General features: G+C 48.5%; 2 protein-coding genes across 2 annotated transcripts; both read left to right on the top strand.

Annotated features, from left to right (window-relative positions):
• Window positions 1-4,174: 4,174 nt before the first annotated feature.
• On the top strand, window positions 4,175-8,384 carry phyh (phytanoyl-CoA 2-hydroxylase). Its single transcript, XM_067254361.1, has 9 exons — window positions 4,175-4,338; window positions 4,760-4,815; window positions 5,033-5,143; window positions 5,309-5,477; window positions 5,950-6,031; window positions 6,124-6,305; window positions 7,131-7,280; window positions 7,362-7,496; window positions 7,820-8,384. The coding sequence occupies exons 1-9, from the start codon at window positions 4,276-4,278 to the stop codon at window positions 7,871-7,873; spliced, it is 1,002 nt and encodes a 333-aa protein (XP_067110462.1). The 5' UTR covers window positions 4,175-4,275; the 3' UTR covers window positions 7,874-8,384.
• Window positions 8,385-9,757: 1,373 nt separating this feature from the next.
• Window positions 9,758-12,615, top strand: ucmaa (upper zone of growth plate and cartilage matrix associated a). Its single transcript, XM_067254672.1, has 5 exons — window positions 9,758-9,854; window positions 10,181-10,240; window positions 10,333-10,428; window positions 11,461-11,559; window positions 11,851-12,615. Exons 1-5 carry the CDS (start codon window positions 9,794-9,796, stop codon window positions 11,946-11,948), a joined length of 414 nt encoding a protein of 137 aa, XP_067110773.1. The 5' UTR covers window positions 9,758-9,793; the 3' UTR covers window positions 11,949-12,615.
• The last annotated feature ends 182 nt before the right edge of the window (window positions 12,616-12,797 follow it).

The raw sequence follows: 12,797 nt of genomic DNA on the forward strand, positions 1-12,797 counted from the left end.
ATAGATATCTCTGTATCACACACACACACACACAGATATCTCTGTATCACACACACACACACACAAACACACACAGGGTCTATCAGTGCATGGTACTCTGATGGTGGTGTGACTGAAGAGTCTGGTCTGGGTCCAACTGGGCCGCTCCACTTCCCACAATGCCTCTCTTCAGACCCCAGCAGGAGGGCTCTGGCCCCCTCTACCCCCCCCCCCCCCAACACACACACACACACCCCTCCCCCGGTCCAGAACACACACTTCTCCCTTTCACCCTCTGTACCACCTTCCCTCCTCTCCCTTCTTCAATCGTTCTCTCTCTCTCTCTCTCTCTCTCTCTCTCTCTCACACTCCTCAGAGAGAGGGGCAGTTCATCCTGCCTCGCCCGACCACTCTGACACCAGCAACATTCATCCATGCTGACATCACAGTCAAACAACAAAAGAAGGCCATTGTACATTGTGCACGCACGCACACACACACACACACACACACACACACACACACATACACACAGCTCAGCTAATGGCTCATCACATGACCTCAATTCTCTCTTTACAACAAACGGAAGGAAACTGAGGTTCATGCACCTGTCTGTGATTGTGTATGTGTGTGTGATTTCTCTGTTTAGAAGCCTGCTGTACCAGAGGTGAAGAGTGAGGAGCTGACATGCTACTACCCATATCATCATCATCTGAACTGCAGAACCACTAGCGACTGACTGGGCTCCACACAGACACACACACACACATATATATACACACACACACTGACATGCACACACGTACACAAAAGCTGATCCCCGTCGTACAAACACACCATCCCACCTCTCTTCCACATTCCTCAAATGGCTGACAAAGCTTCTATCATCTGTGCACATGGTGTGTGTGTGTGTGTCTGTGTCTGTGTGTGTGTGTACTGACAGCCCCCCACTCCCTCACCAACCTCTCAATACCATCCCGTGAGTTTATTCACCCATGATCAGTATGAGGAGGGCTCAGAGAGGGCTTTAACAGGGGCGGGGAGCGGGGCACCACTGCATGGCAGGCCTGGGAGGGTTGGAGAGGGGGGCACCACTGCATGGCAGGCATGGGAGGGTGGGAGAGGGGGGCACCACTGCATGGCAGGCCTGGGAGGGTGGGAGAGGGGGGCACCACTGAATGGCAGGCCTGGGAAAGTCTTGACCAACAGCTGCCACTCCCAGAGTTATAGTCCACCTGTAGTTCTTTATGTAGCTGGCACACATGGAAGCACACACACACACACACACACAGCAGGAGGTTCACACAGCTGCTGTGTGATGGCTTCAACTGAGATGCAAACTCAGAGGTCCAACCCTGAGGAAACAGAACGTGGTGGAAACACTCCTGCAGATGTCTTTCTGAGCAGACACTCTGGGTGCTGGGAAAGTGGAGCCTGTTAAAAGTTCTGCTTCTGAATGGTTCTATTCCAGAAGTCTAAACAGCTTCTGAGGGGGAAGAGAGACACACTCACCCTTCACTAATTATACTCATTATGCAACCTACAATTAGCCTTCCCCCCACGAAAAAAAAGAAAAACTTAATTATCACTCGACCCAAAATACACCCTCTGGCCAGGATTGGCCCACAGATCCGGCCTATCAGGCTTTTCTTTCTTTACTTCCCTGTCTCCCTGTCACCCCCCTCCCCCTCTTCTTCCTCACCCCCCTCTACCCAGCCCCCCCACCACCCCCTCTACCCAGCCCCCCCCCCACCTCTCTCTCCCATAAATAAAAAAAGGAGGAAAAAACACACTAATTGTCCGTCACAACCATGTGACTGTCACATTCCATGTGTCACCCCCCCCCCCCTCCTCGGAGCACTGCTGGGGTTCAGCCCCGCCCCCTCAGACGGCCCTGTGTCAACAAAGCTCACACGTGTATTTAAGGAGACCTCAGGACCCCCCCAGCCCTGAACCTCCCCAGCCCTGAAACCCCCCCCCCCAGCCCTGGACCCCCCCAGCCCTGGACCCCCCCAGCCCTGAACAGACAAACAGTCAGAGCGACAACTTGAGCAGACAGACAGAAAGCTATACTGACAGACAGCCAGGCATGCAGACAGCCGGACAGACAGACAGCCGGACTGACAGACAGACAGGCAGGCAGGCAGACAGGATGTTCAGATAAAGGATCTTCTATATGACACAGATACAGAATAGGATGCCATCTCTTTATCAAGATCGTGTGGCTGGTATGAAAACAGAGATGGGGGGTGGTGGGGGGGGGGGGGGTTGGAGGGGGTCTTGGCTCAGAGATACAGAGCTGGCAAGGAACAATATCTGTTATGAATATGTATCACATGGATTTGAACACCACACAATGAAATGGATCTAAAGACACCTCATCAATAAATCTCTAAGAAATTGAACTACTATTGATAATAATTACTGGTTAGCCCTCTCTTCCAATGTCCCTTTTGCTAAAATCCTGGGAACTATAGTAGTCTTAGACAAAGTGTTCAAGTCTTCCCAGTGTTAAACTAAGGTAACGTGAAGAGTTTGAGGAGAGAAACTGGACTCAGGTCAGTATAATTAGTACCTCTCTTGGGATCTGTTTCACAAAGAACAGCCTGGATCTTGATGTGGGTCAATGTCGCAGCAACTGAGAGAAGTAACCTGAACACACACACACACACACAGTCTTACACAACACACACACATCTTCTAATGGCTACACTATGAGTGTACTACAGTAGCCTAAACCAATCAAGTTGGCTTTCACCTTTATCACCGGAGTGCAATCTGACTGTAATAACACTGTGCACTGATCCATTTCCACCCATTATAGCGGTACACAGATTCCGTTTCACGGGAACAAACGATCTAGGGTTTGGATTACTGTCAGACTTTAGTATTCCACTCTGTGACGGCACACAACACAGACCTCTACATCATCACCTCATTCCAGCCACAATTGTCTTCGCACTGTCTTCATTATGTTATAGATGTAGCCTACGCATCAAAACAAATGCAAAACCTTAGCCTACATTTTTCAATACGTGACGCAGTGTTTAAACAACATTCGGTGAATAACCACATATGATATAAGTTTAAACAACTAAATGTAGCAGTGACTACAACCAGTGACACGCGTTGTAAAGGGGCATTTCCTGGACCAGAAACTTGTGAACACAAACAAATGCCGTTTTACCACTGGAGTATTTACTTATATGAACCATAGCGTGGCTTCTAAAACAAGTTTAACCTTCTATAGACACCATTGAACGGATAAATTACCCATGAGAAAAAACTGTAAAGCTCAACTACATACATTTACTGTAGCGATGCTACGTTGCGCTTTCAAGCTGTCTGTGTGTTGCAATTTCGCAGCAGCGTTTGAGCCGCGATTCCTGCTTACATTGAAATAACGAAACAGACCCAAATACGCCTAAACAGTAGATGAATTACCAGAAAGATTTGGGGTTATTTCCTCCCGACTACCAGACCTTGCTCTGCTCTTCTTCCTCGGAGGCCGGATGCTGTCTTTCCACCCACCAGCAAAAACAGTTAGTCTTCGTCGTTGTGGCTCTGCTCACCTTACTCCGAGATCAATAATCTCAGGAGACAACTGTTTCCAAAAGGACAAAATGTACTAAATTCCGAAACTTCTCTTCTATAGCAAGAGGGGAGTTTATGGAGACTGAGAACGGATGGTGTCGACAGACGAACCGGGAGGGTTGAAATCTGTGGCTGCCCGCATTCTGACGCCTCCGCCTAGTGCTGCTGTTACCACCGACATACGAGAGAAGATGAAGTGAAGTCTCTTCGAATGGAGACTGAACAGCGCCGCCTGTTAAGGGAACGGCCAAGGGCCAATATGAGATTAGTAGTTTTGTAGCTCCCCCCGCTGGAGTGAAGATGGTCTCGCATTCCTATGGATAAACATTTAGCATATTCTGACGGTATTTTATGTTAGAGTATGTGAGTGTGTCTGAAACTAAATCTCAAATCAAAATTCCCCTCAAGAATAAAACAAGGACCTTTTGAAACTGAATATTTAATTTTCTTGATCCTCAAGTTCAAGTTCTATTTCCAGTTTTTTTTATACATTATTGCCTGTAACTACTTATCCAACCATTTAACCTGTATAATTTATCTCTCTTTCTCTCTCTCCTCCCCTCTGTGTCATTGAAATTGTTATGTATCTTAAGAACTTTGACCTAGTTGGATCGTTGGTCGTCAGATTCATGTTCTAGAACAGGACATTTCGCCCCACAAGACCCACAAAGGATCCTGCATAAACTTCAATCTCCTTACAAAATGTCCCGAGCAGCCGACAGACTGAAAGTGTTCCTGAATCATCTGGATCGGTCCTCTTTTATTGTATCCTTTCCTTTCCAGGGGAGCGAATACAGTGCATGACGACTGTCTTTGACGGTGTTCGACTCGATGGGCGTCGATACAGGAGAGACCGGGGATGTGAACCAGACAAGCTATGAGCAGGCCTCAAAACAATCTCGACATTCAAAATTATTCTAGTTTATTAATTCAAATAGTTATTATCCTAGTAGTTATTATTCTAGTTTTAATCTTTTTTTCCTGGCTGACATTTACACAATTTGAGCACTGTTGCTTTACAGTAGCGGTATCCTACGGTCGCTTTTGTTAGTAAACATAACATGTAGCCTATGCTTGATTTAGGCGGTCTTTAACAGTATAATCTTTTAATTATAGCTAATAGCGTATTGTTACAATGTCAATGCCTCTATTATAACAAACGTGTCTTTAACCGATTAACGTAAAGCAAGCGTCATCGACTTCTGGACAAAACGTTGCATATTATCACCCACAGGTTCTCAGGTAAGAAAAATATTGCATCGGCTTGTTATAAAATGAAATAGGCTAAATAAGAACCAGAAGGAGTCTATAGACTACCATATAGATATTTAGGATACTGTCCCCTTTGGCACACATTGCACAACGCTGTGATACTTGTTCTGGTCATTCAACTTTGGCTTAGCCTGATATCACACCAGTGTGAGATCAATAAACACTCATTTCGTCCTCCCGTTCTCAGGTACACGCTGGACAATGACCTTCTGACCCCAGAGCAAAGGATCTCCTATGAGGAAAATGGCTTCGTCCTCATCAAGAATCTGGTGTCTGATGAGGATATTGACAGATTCAGGCAAGACACGACTCGTCCACACTCACATAGGCTACTACTGCAACTTTGTAATCAGTAACGTATGCCATGATGACAACCTGTTCTGTCGCTTTCAACGAGATCTGGAGGCATTCTTCAACTCCATATCTAAAACGTATGGACTTGGATGTGTGTGTGTGTGTGCAGGGGGGCGTTTGAGCGGATCTGCAGGAGAGAGGTGCAGGTCCCGGGGTTGGTGGTGATGAGGGACGTGGCCATCTCCAGGTCAGAGTTTGTCCAGGACCAGAAGGCCGTGTCCAAGCTGCAGGACTTCCAGGAGGACCCAGAACTGTTCCGCTACTGCTCCCTGCCCCAGGTACTACACACACACACACACACACACACACACACACACACACTCACACACACACTCCACATAACTGTAATAAACATAAATAACACTGTTCGTACACACATACTTAACCTATACCTAATATACCTAATTATAAAAACTATTTTCTTCATGGACTACTGGGATGTATGTGTACTATTGAATGTATGTAATGTTATGTATGTACTTGTGCGCCTTTTTGCGTGCATCTACTTATCTTCATCTGTGGTAATTGTGTATCCTATAGTCTGTAGACTACCCTTTCATGAATCATCGGCCCCAACCTATAAGATTTCCTAGCTTCTTTGGGGGACCCATTCACTCTCTACCCAATTGATCTTGTACCCCAACTGTATTATTGTAATATTTGAAGTGGTATTGTGAATAAATAAATAAACAATACGGGCCTACGTGACCCAGTTCACATGTTTAACATGTTTCCATGTTTCCGCCTTAGATCCTGAAGTTTGTGGAGTGTTTCACTGGACCAAACATCATGGCCATGCACACCATGCTGATCAACAAGCCCCCAGATGCAGGTGCTGAGTCAAGACTGACACCAACCCAGAAACCACCTCAGAGCATCAGTACATATGTTCCCCCGACCTCTGACCTTTGACCCTGCTCTCAGGCAAGAAGACGTCCCGCCACCCCATGCACCAGGACCTTCACTACTTCCCCTTCCGGCCGGCCGACCGCATCGTGTGTTCCTGGACCGCCATGGAGCGGGTGACGAGGCAGAACGGCTGTCTGGTGGTGCTGCCCAGCACCCACACTGGCATCCTCAAGGAGCATGACTACCCAGAGTGGGAGGTGAGACTGTGGGTGTGGGTGTGGGTGTGTTTCTGTGGGTGTGTGTCTGTGGGTGTTTCTGTGGGTGTGTTTCTGTGGGTTTGTGTGTTTCTGTGGGTGTGTCTGTGTCTGTGGGTGTGTTTCTGTGGGTGTGTTTCTGTGGGTGTTTCTGTGGGTGTGTTTCTGTGGGTGTGTTTCTGTGGGTTTGTGTGTTTCTGTGGGTGTGTCTGTGTCTGTGGGTGTGTCTGTGGGTGTGTTTCTGTGGGTGTGTTTCTGTGGGTGTTTCTGTGGGTGTGTTTCTGTGGGTGTGTTTCTGTGGGTTTGTGTGTTTCTGTGGGTGTGTCTGTGGGCTTGTCTGTGGGTGTGTTTGTGTCTGTGTGTGTGTGTCTGTGGGTGTGTCTGTTGGTGTGTCTGTGGGTGTGTTTGTCTCTGGGTGTGTGTGTGTCTGTGGGTGTGTTTCTGTGGGTGTGTTTCTGTGGGTGTGTTTGTGTCTGTGGGTGGGTGTCTGTGGGTGGGTTTCTGTGGGTGGGTGTGTGTGTGTGTCTGTGGGTGTCTGTGGCTGTGTGTGGGTGTGTCTGTGGGTGTGTCTGTGGGTGTGTGTGTGTCTGTGGGTGTGTGTGTGGAGCACTACACTCTCACCGGCAGCACACACATGCAAGCACTGCCGCACAATCGGGTGTCTAGGTGAGACACACACACAACATCACACTTGCACATGTAAACAAACACACACACACACACACAACATGCACTGGTGCTACAAACACACACATGCAACATGCACTTGCACACACACACACTCAGATAATGGTACCCGTGTCATGGCCATCACCTGTGTCTCCTCAGGGTGGGGTGAATAAGATGTACCACGGGATCCGAGACTTTGACCCCCAGCATCCCAGAGTGCACCTGGAGATGGAGAAGGGAGACACAGTCTTCTTCCACCCTCTCCTGATCCACGGCTCTGGCATGAACCAGACCGAGGGCTTCCGCAAGGTAACTCTCCGACCAAACACCCCTCTCCTTAGAACGCATCCACGACCCCTTCGGATGTTTATCCTTGTGTGTGTGTGTTAGGCCATCTCTTGTCACTACGCCAGCTCAGACTGCTACTACATCGACGTGAGGGGGACCACGCAGGAGAACATTGAGAAGGAGGTGAAGGAGATCGCAGCCAGGAAGTACGACCTCGGAGACAGCATCACCTTCCAGGTAGAACACACGCCTTCAGTGTTACTGTGTGTGTGTTCTAGAACACACACCTTCAGTGTTACTGTGTGTGTGTTCTAGAACACACGCATTCAGAGTTACTGTGTGTGTGTTCTAGAACACACACCTTCAGTGTTACTGTGTGTGTGTTCTAGAACACACACCTTCAGTGTTACTGTGTGTGTGTGTGTGTTTAGAACACACGCCTTCAGTGTTACTGTGTGTGTGTTCTAGAACACACACCTTCAGAGTTACTGTGTGTGTTCTAGAACACACACCTTCAGAGTTACTGTGTGTGTGTGTTCTGACTTTTATCCTTGCTGCAGGACACATGGGCAGTCAGGGGTCGTCTGGTGCAAGGTGATAGGACATCTCTGTGATAGAGCCCGCCCACCATAGCGGGACAGCCACTCACAACCAAGAACCGAGTAACCACTGCAGATGGACGTTTCTGTCAGCTAATCAGAAGTGTTTCAGTGATTTGGGATAGACTTAAGAGATGAAAAAGGGACATTTAATCTCAACCCTAACAGAAGTGGAAGTTTTCCGTAAAACACTAAAAAAGAACGTGAGAGAAAGAGGGAGGATGAGTGAAAGAGAGAGAGAGTGAGACAGGTATCAGTCGAAGTGTGTAGCATGATAATTCAAAGATTTATCTTTCATAAATAAGAGTATATTTTAGTACACTTTAGAAATCGGAGGTACTGTGTTGATTAGAACAGTTCAACAGAGACTCGAGAAACGAATGCCTTAATGTTGAAGAATCATCAAGCACCTGCGTTGATACTGTTGCCTTAATGGTCATATTTCTATGCTTTAATCTGGATGCTTTTTAACCTGGTCTCATAACCCTGTGTTTGTATGAGTAATAAAGAGACTAATTATAAAATACAGCTCTTGTCGTGATACTGCACTGTTCACCCTCAGAAACACACACACAGTTTTGAAACGGAGTGAGGTGTTTCCTGCCTTGGGCCTACCTTTCTGTGGAGGAACCAAAGAAAACACCTGACAGGGGTGTGTGTGTGTGTCTGCGTGTGTGTGTGCGCGTGTGTGTTCAGGTGTCTTAAGCATGCAGAAGAGAACAGCCAATCCATTCAAAGTCACTGGGAACTTCTCAGTCTCCCATTAATGCAAACACAGGAAATCCTGCAGTAAAGAACAGAGTGGAGCTGGCGATCTTTTCACTGGTGGCAGTTACTGCACACTTTTGTCTATCCACACACACACACACACACACACCACTCCAGAACGTGCCAAGCAACAGGTCTGCATTCAAACAAACTGAAAGCAGGCCTGCCGATAGTCAACAGACCACAATCCTAAACAGTGCACCTGCTCCAGTCTCTTTAACATTCCATATAAGGTTCCACACGACCGCAATGTCTACTGTATTTAGGCAACAATTCAGCAACACTCCTGAACGAATTCCCTGCCTGCATCGTCTTGAACGTAGCATCGATTCATCAATACATTCTGTTCCCTTGGGAGTTTTCAATAATGACAAATAATAATAATTTCATGAAATAAGAGTACGGAATCCCATAGATGTGTGGGAGCTTTTGCGTTTAGGCACCTCAGGTCCTGAGAGGGCCTGCGACGAGGGAGGTTATATTAGTGCAAGAACAAGCCGTGTTGCTGGAACGGGCTGTGCTCATTGGAACAATCGGGTGAGATCATTGGAACCAGAGGAGATTCTAGGTTCTGCATGAGCATAGTCCTGACATGCTTCAATCCCACACACACCTGGATGTCTAGAGAGAAAACACACACTATTCTACGCAGGAAAAAATAAAATAAAATCAGCACCGATAAATCTCAGACACACTCACACACACAGAGGCAACTAGGGGCATTGACTACATGGTAATTTCCAGTAAAATTGTACGGTACTTGATTGGACAGTGATGAGAGATTTGTCCTCAATTGCACTAAATCAGATCCGATGTATTCTCTCATAATCCTGTGTGTGTGTGAGTCTCTTTTCACCACCACAGTCCTGTGTTTGAAACTGAAATCGTTTCAGGATTTCATTATGCATGCTGATCGTACAATGCTTTCAGTGTGCGTTTCCCCCAGGTTGTATTCCAGAGACTCCTCTTTCTCCCCTCCCTCTCTCTCCTCACCCTCTCACCCCCTCCCTTGGGTGAGTGAAATTCCAGCTGTCCCCAATTCTGACTCTCCCACCCTATCTACCCTCCCACTCTCTCCATTCCTCCCCTCTTCCCTCCCTCCATCTCCCTTCTCTCTCTAGTTGGTTTATTGCAGCTTTCTTCCAGTCGACTGCCACAGCGATCTCCATGATGACCTGGACCAATCTGCTCTTCGTCTCCCTGCTCGCCACCCTCCTCATCCTCACAGGTGTGTTTACCTCATGTGACCTATGCGTTGGATTATGGGGAGGAAACGGGAGGTTTGTGTGTGTGTGCATGGGGAGGTGTTAGATTTTTCCAGGCAGTTCCTCTTGGAACTCCTTCGACGTGGAGTTATTTTCGACCATCTCTCTTTCACCGTCTCTCTCTTTCACCATCTCTCTCTCTCTCTCTCTTTCACCATCTCTCTTTCACCATCTCTCTCTCTTTCACCATCTCTCTCTCTCTGACTCTCACCATCTTTCTTTCACCGTCTCTCTCTCTCTCTCTCACTGTCTCTCTCTCTCTGTCACTGTCTTTCTCTCCCTTCTCCAGTTTTCAGTGGGGTGGAGGGAGCAGCCGTCAGGGACGATGGCAAAGCAGAGGAGCCCAAAGGTCAGTCTAACAAAACCACACCTGTCCTGCTCGCGCCCTGACCCTCTAACGACCCCTCCCGTGACCTCCAACCTCTGACCTCTGACCCGCAGGATCAGCAGCTCGGGTCTTCATGCCTGAGGCGGACGCATCCAACTTTCTCAAACGCCGCAGTCGTCGCTACGCCAAACACCAGGGGGAGATCCTCGGTGAGTCGGCTGCTCCGTTTCTCTAAAGGGACGTTGCCATGGAGACGAGGGTTGTGGTTGTGGTCGCTTCCCACAGGTGCCTGCACAGCAGCTGTTTCAAAACGTCTTCAAATCCATCTGCTATGCTATCTTTCTGTCTCTCGGTCTCTCACGCAAACAGACAGACACACAAGGTTTCTGGAGGTAGCAGAAGGAGTAACAGGGTAGCATGGAGCAGGTAAAGCATGGCCCCAGAGACAAAGCACTGTGCTGGGCAATAGCCCAACACAAAAGTTCATTTAGAGATCCTGTCCATGTGTTCGTGTGCGTGTGTGTGTGAGGGACTGCCGGGAGCGAAGATACGTTCTCAGGATCCCTGCAGAAGCTGAAGGAGAGGAAAGGGGGAGGAGGGGGGGAGAGGAGGAGGAGAGGAGGGGGGGAGAAGAGGAGAGAGGAGGGGGGGAGAAGAGAAGGAGAGGAGGACTGAGATCGATTATGAAAGGCCTGCTCACCCTGTCGTTCTAGAGTGTGCTCTGTGTGATACAGAATGATCACTAGAGACTGAAGAAGTTGAATAAAAAGAGGTGAAGGGAATAAGAAGCAGGCAGTCATGAGTCTCTCTCCTCCTGAGACCCATGCCACTAGGCTGCTTAATGAGATAAATAACCGCCCAGACACTGAACCATGTGTGAGTGGTTATGCTTGTGCCTCACTGAATTCACGCCAACACTTAAACCAGGACATTAGATTAGGACAACCAGGTCCACAGTGCACAGTACCTGGCATGCGTGACTTTGGATTAGATTCAGGCAAGTGTGCTCAGCCAAAGATTCTCGAGTCGTTATGCAACTAAGGCAAAAGAAAACACTACCTCAATGACCTGACCACCTCATGTTCCCACTCCTCCTCTTCCAATCCTCCCTCTTTCCCCCCCCTCTCTCTCCTCTCCTCCCCCACTATCACCACCCCACCCCTCCCTCTCCCATCCCTCTCTACCTCCTCCCACACCATCACCACCCTCCCTCCTCCCCTCCCTCCCTCCCCCCTCCCTAGCGGAGCAGAGGGTGAGGCTGACGGCTGATGAGAGGAGGAGAGAGTACTACGACGAGCAGAGGAGCGAGTTTGAGAACTACGTGGAGGAGGAGCGTGACGGTGAGACAGCCTGAGGGCCAGCTGCTCGCTGCGGCCGACACTCCAAAGCTATTCAGGATGTATTTAACTGAACATGGTGGGGTGGCTCACATGGTAAGGGCCTTGCTGCAGGGGCCCGGGTTGGATTCCGGCCCAGGGGCATTTCCAACATATCCCCTCTCTCTCTTCCTTCCCTCCCTCTAACTTCTCCCCCCCCTCTCTTCCTCCCCACTCCCTCCCCCCTCTAACTCTCACCCCTCCCTCTAACTCTCCTCCCCTCTAACTCTCCCCCCTCCCTTCCTCGGTGTCCAGAGCAGAACGAAAGGACCAGGGAGAAGACGGAACAGTGGAGAGAGTTCCACTACGATGGCCTTTATCCTCGCTACGACCACAACCGCCACTACGTCTGAGCGGCACCAGCACAGGGGAAGGGGGGCGTGTCCACACAGCAAGCCTCAGTCATTATTGGTTGGGCCCTAGTCATGATTGGCTGGGCCTTGGTCATGATTTGCCGGGCCTTAGTCCTGATTGGCTGGCCTTGTGACCGTCACAGCTGTGTGTGTACAGAGTAGCATCCTCTGGCGGTGTGAAGCATTGGGGATACCTCACGTCTTCCAGCACAGCCTCATCAAAGCTGTCCACCACATCTGCTCCTTCCTGCTTTCCACCACACGAGCGTTTAGCTAGCCTAAAACTATAACTCCCCTTTAAACTACAGAGTCAGTCAAATGCGTATCTGCAGGCGTGTACAATAGCCGATAACAACCCGCGTGTGGTTATTAGGTGCTATAAAAACCTCTTGCATGCTTATTTGTATCTTTTATATTATCTTGTATTTGTGATATTATTGTATTTTCTGTATACTCTTTTATCTTCTTGTCTGAAGCCTAATCTACGACAGACAGCTGCTGTCTGAGTGTCTCCAGACAGACAGGACCACGAGGAGTCCTTACTCTGCGGGGTCCAGGTTGTCTTTACTTAAACTGCACACACACACACACACACACACACACAACGTATCAAAAATCCGACCTGTAACTCTAAAAGAACCGTTCAATAAAGATTATTCCAATTGTAGTGTGTCATCATGATTCTTAAGTTCTATGACAGAACTCTCAAGCACAGGCTAGCAGGTAAAACCCAGATTCCTGAGGGGAGACAAAGATAGATAGAGACAGAGGGAGGGAGATTGAGGGAGAGAGAGCGAGAGAGGGAGAGAAAGAGGGAGGGAGAGCGAGAGCGAGAGAAAGAGGGAGAGC

Source organism: Osmerus mordax, chromosome 17, assembly GCF_038355195.1.
Source record: "Osmerus mordax isolate fOsmMor3 chromosome 17, fOsmMor3.pri, whole genome shotgun sequence".
Classification (NCBI taxonomy): Eukaryota; Metazoa; Chordata; class Actinopteri; order Osmeriformes; family Osmeridae; genus Osmerus; species Osmerus mordax.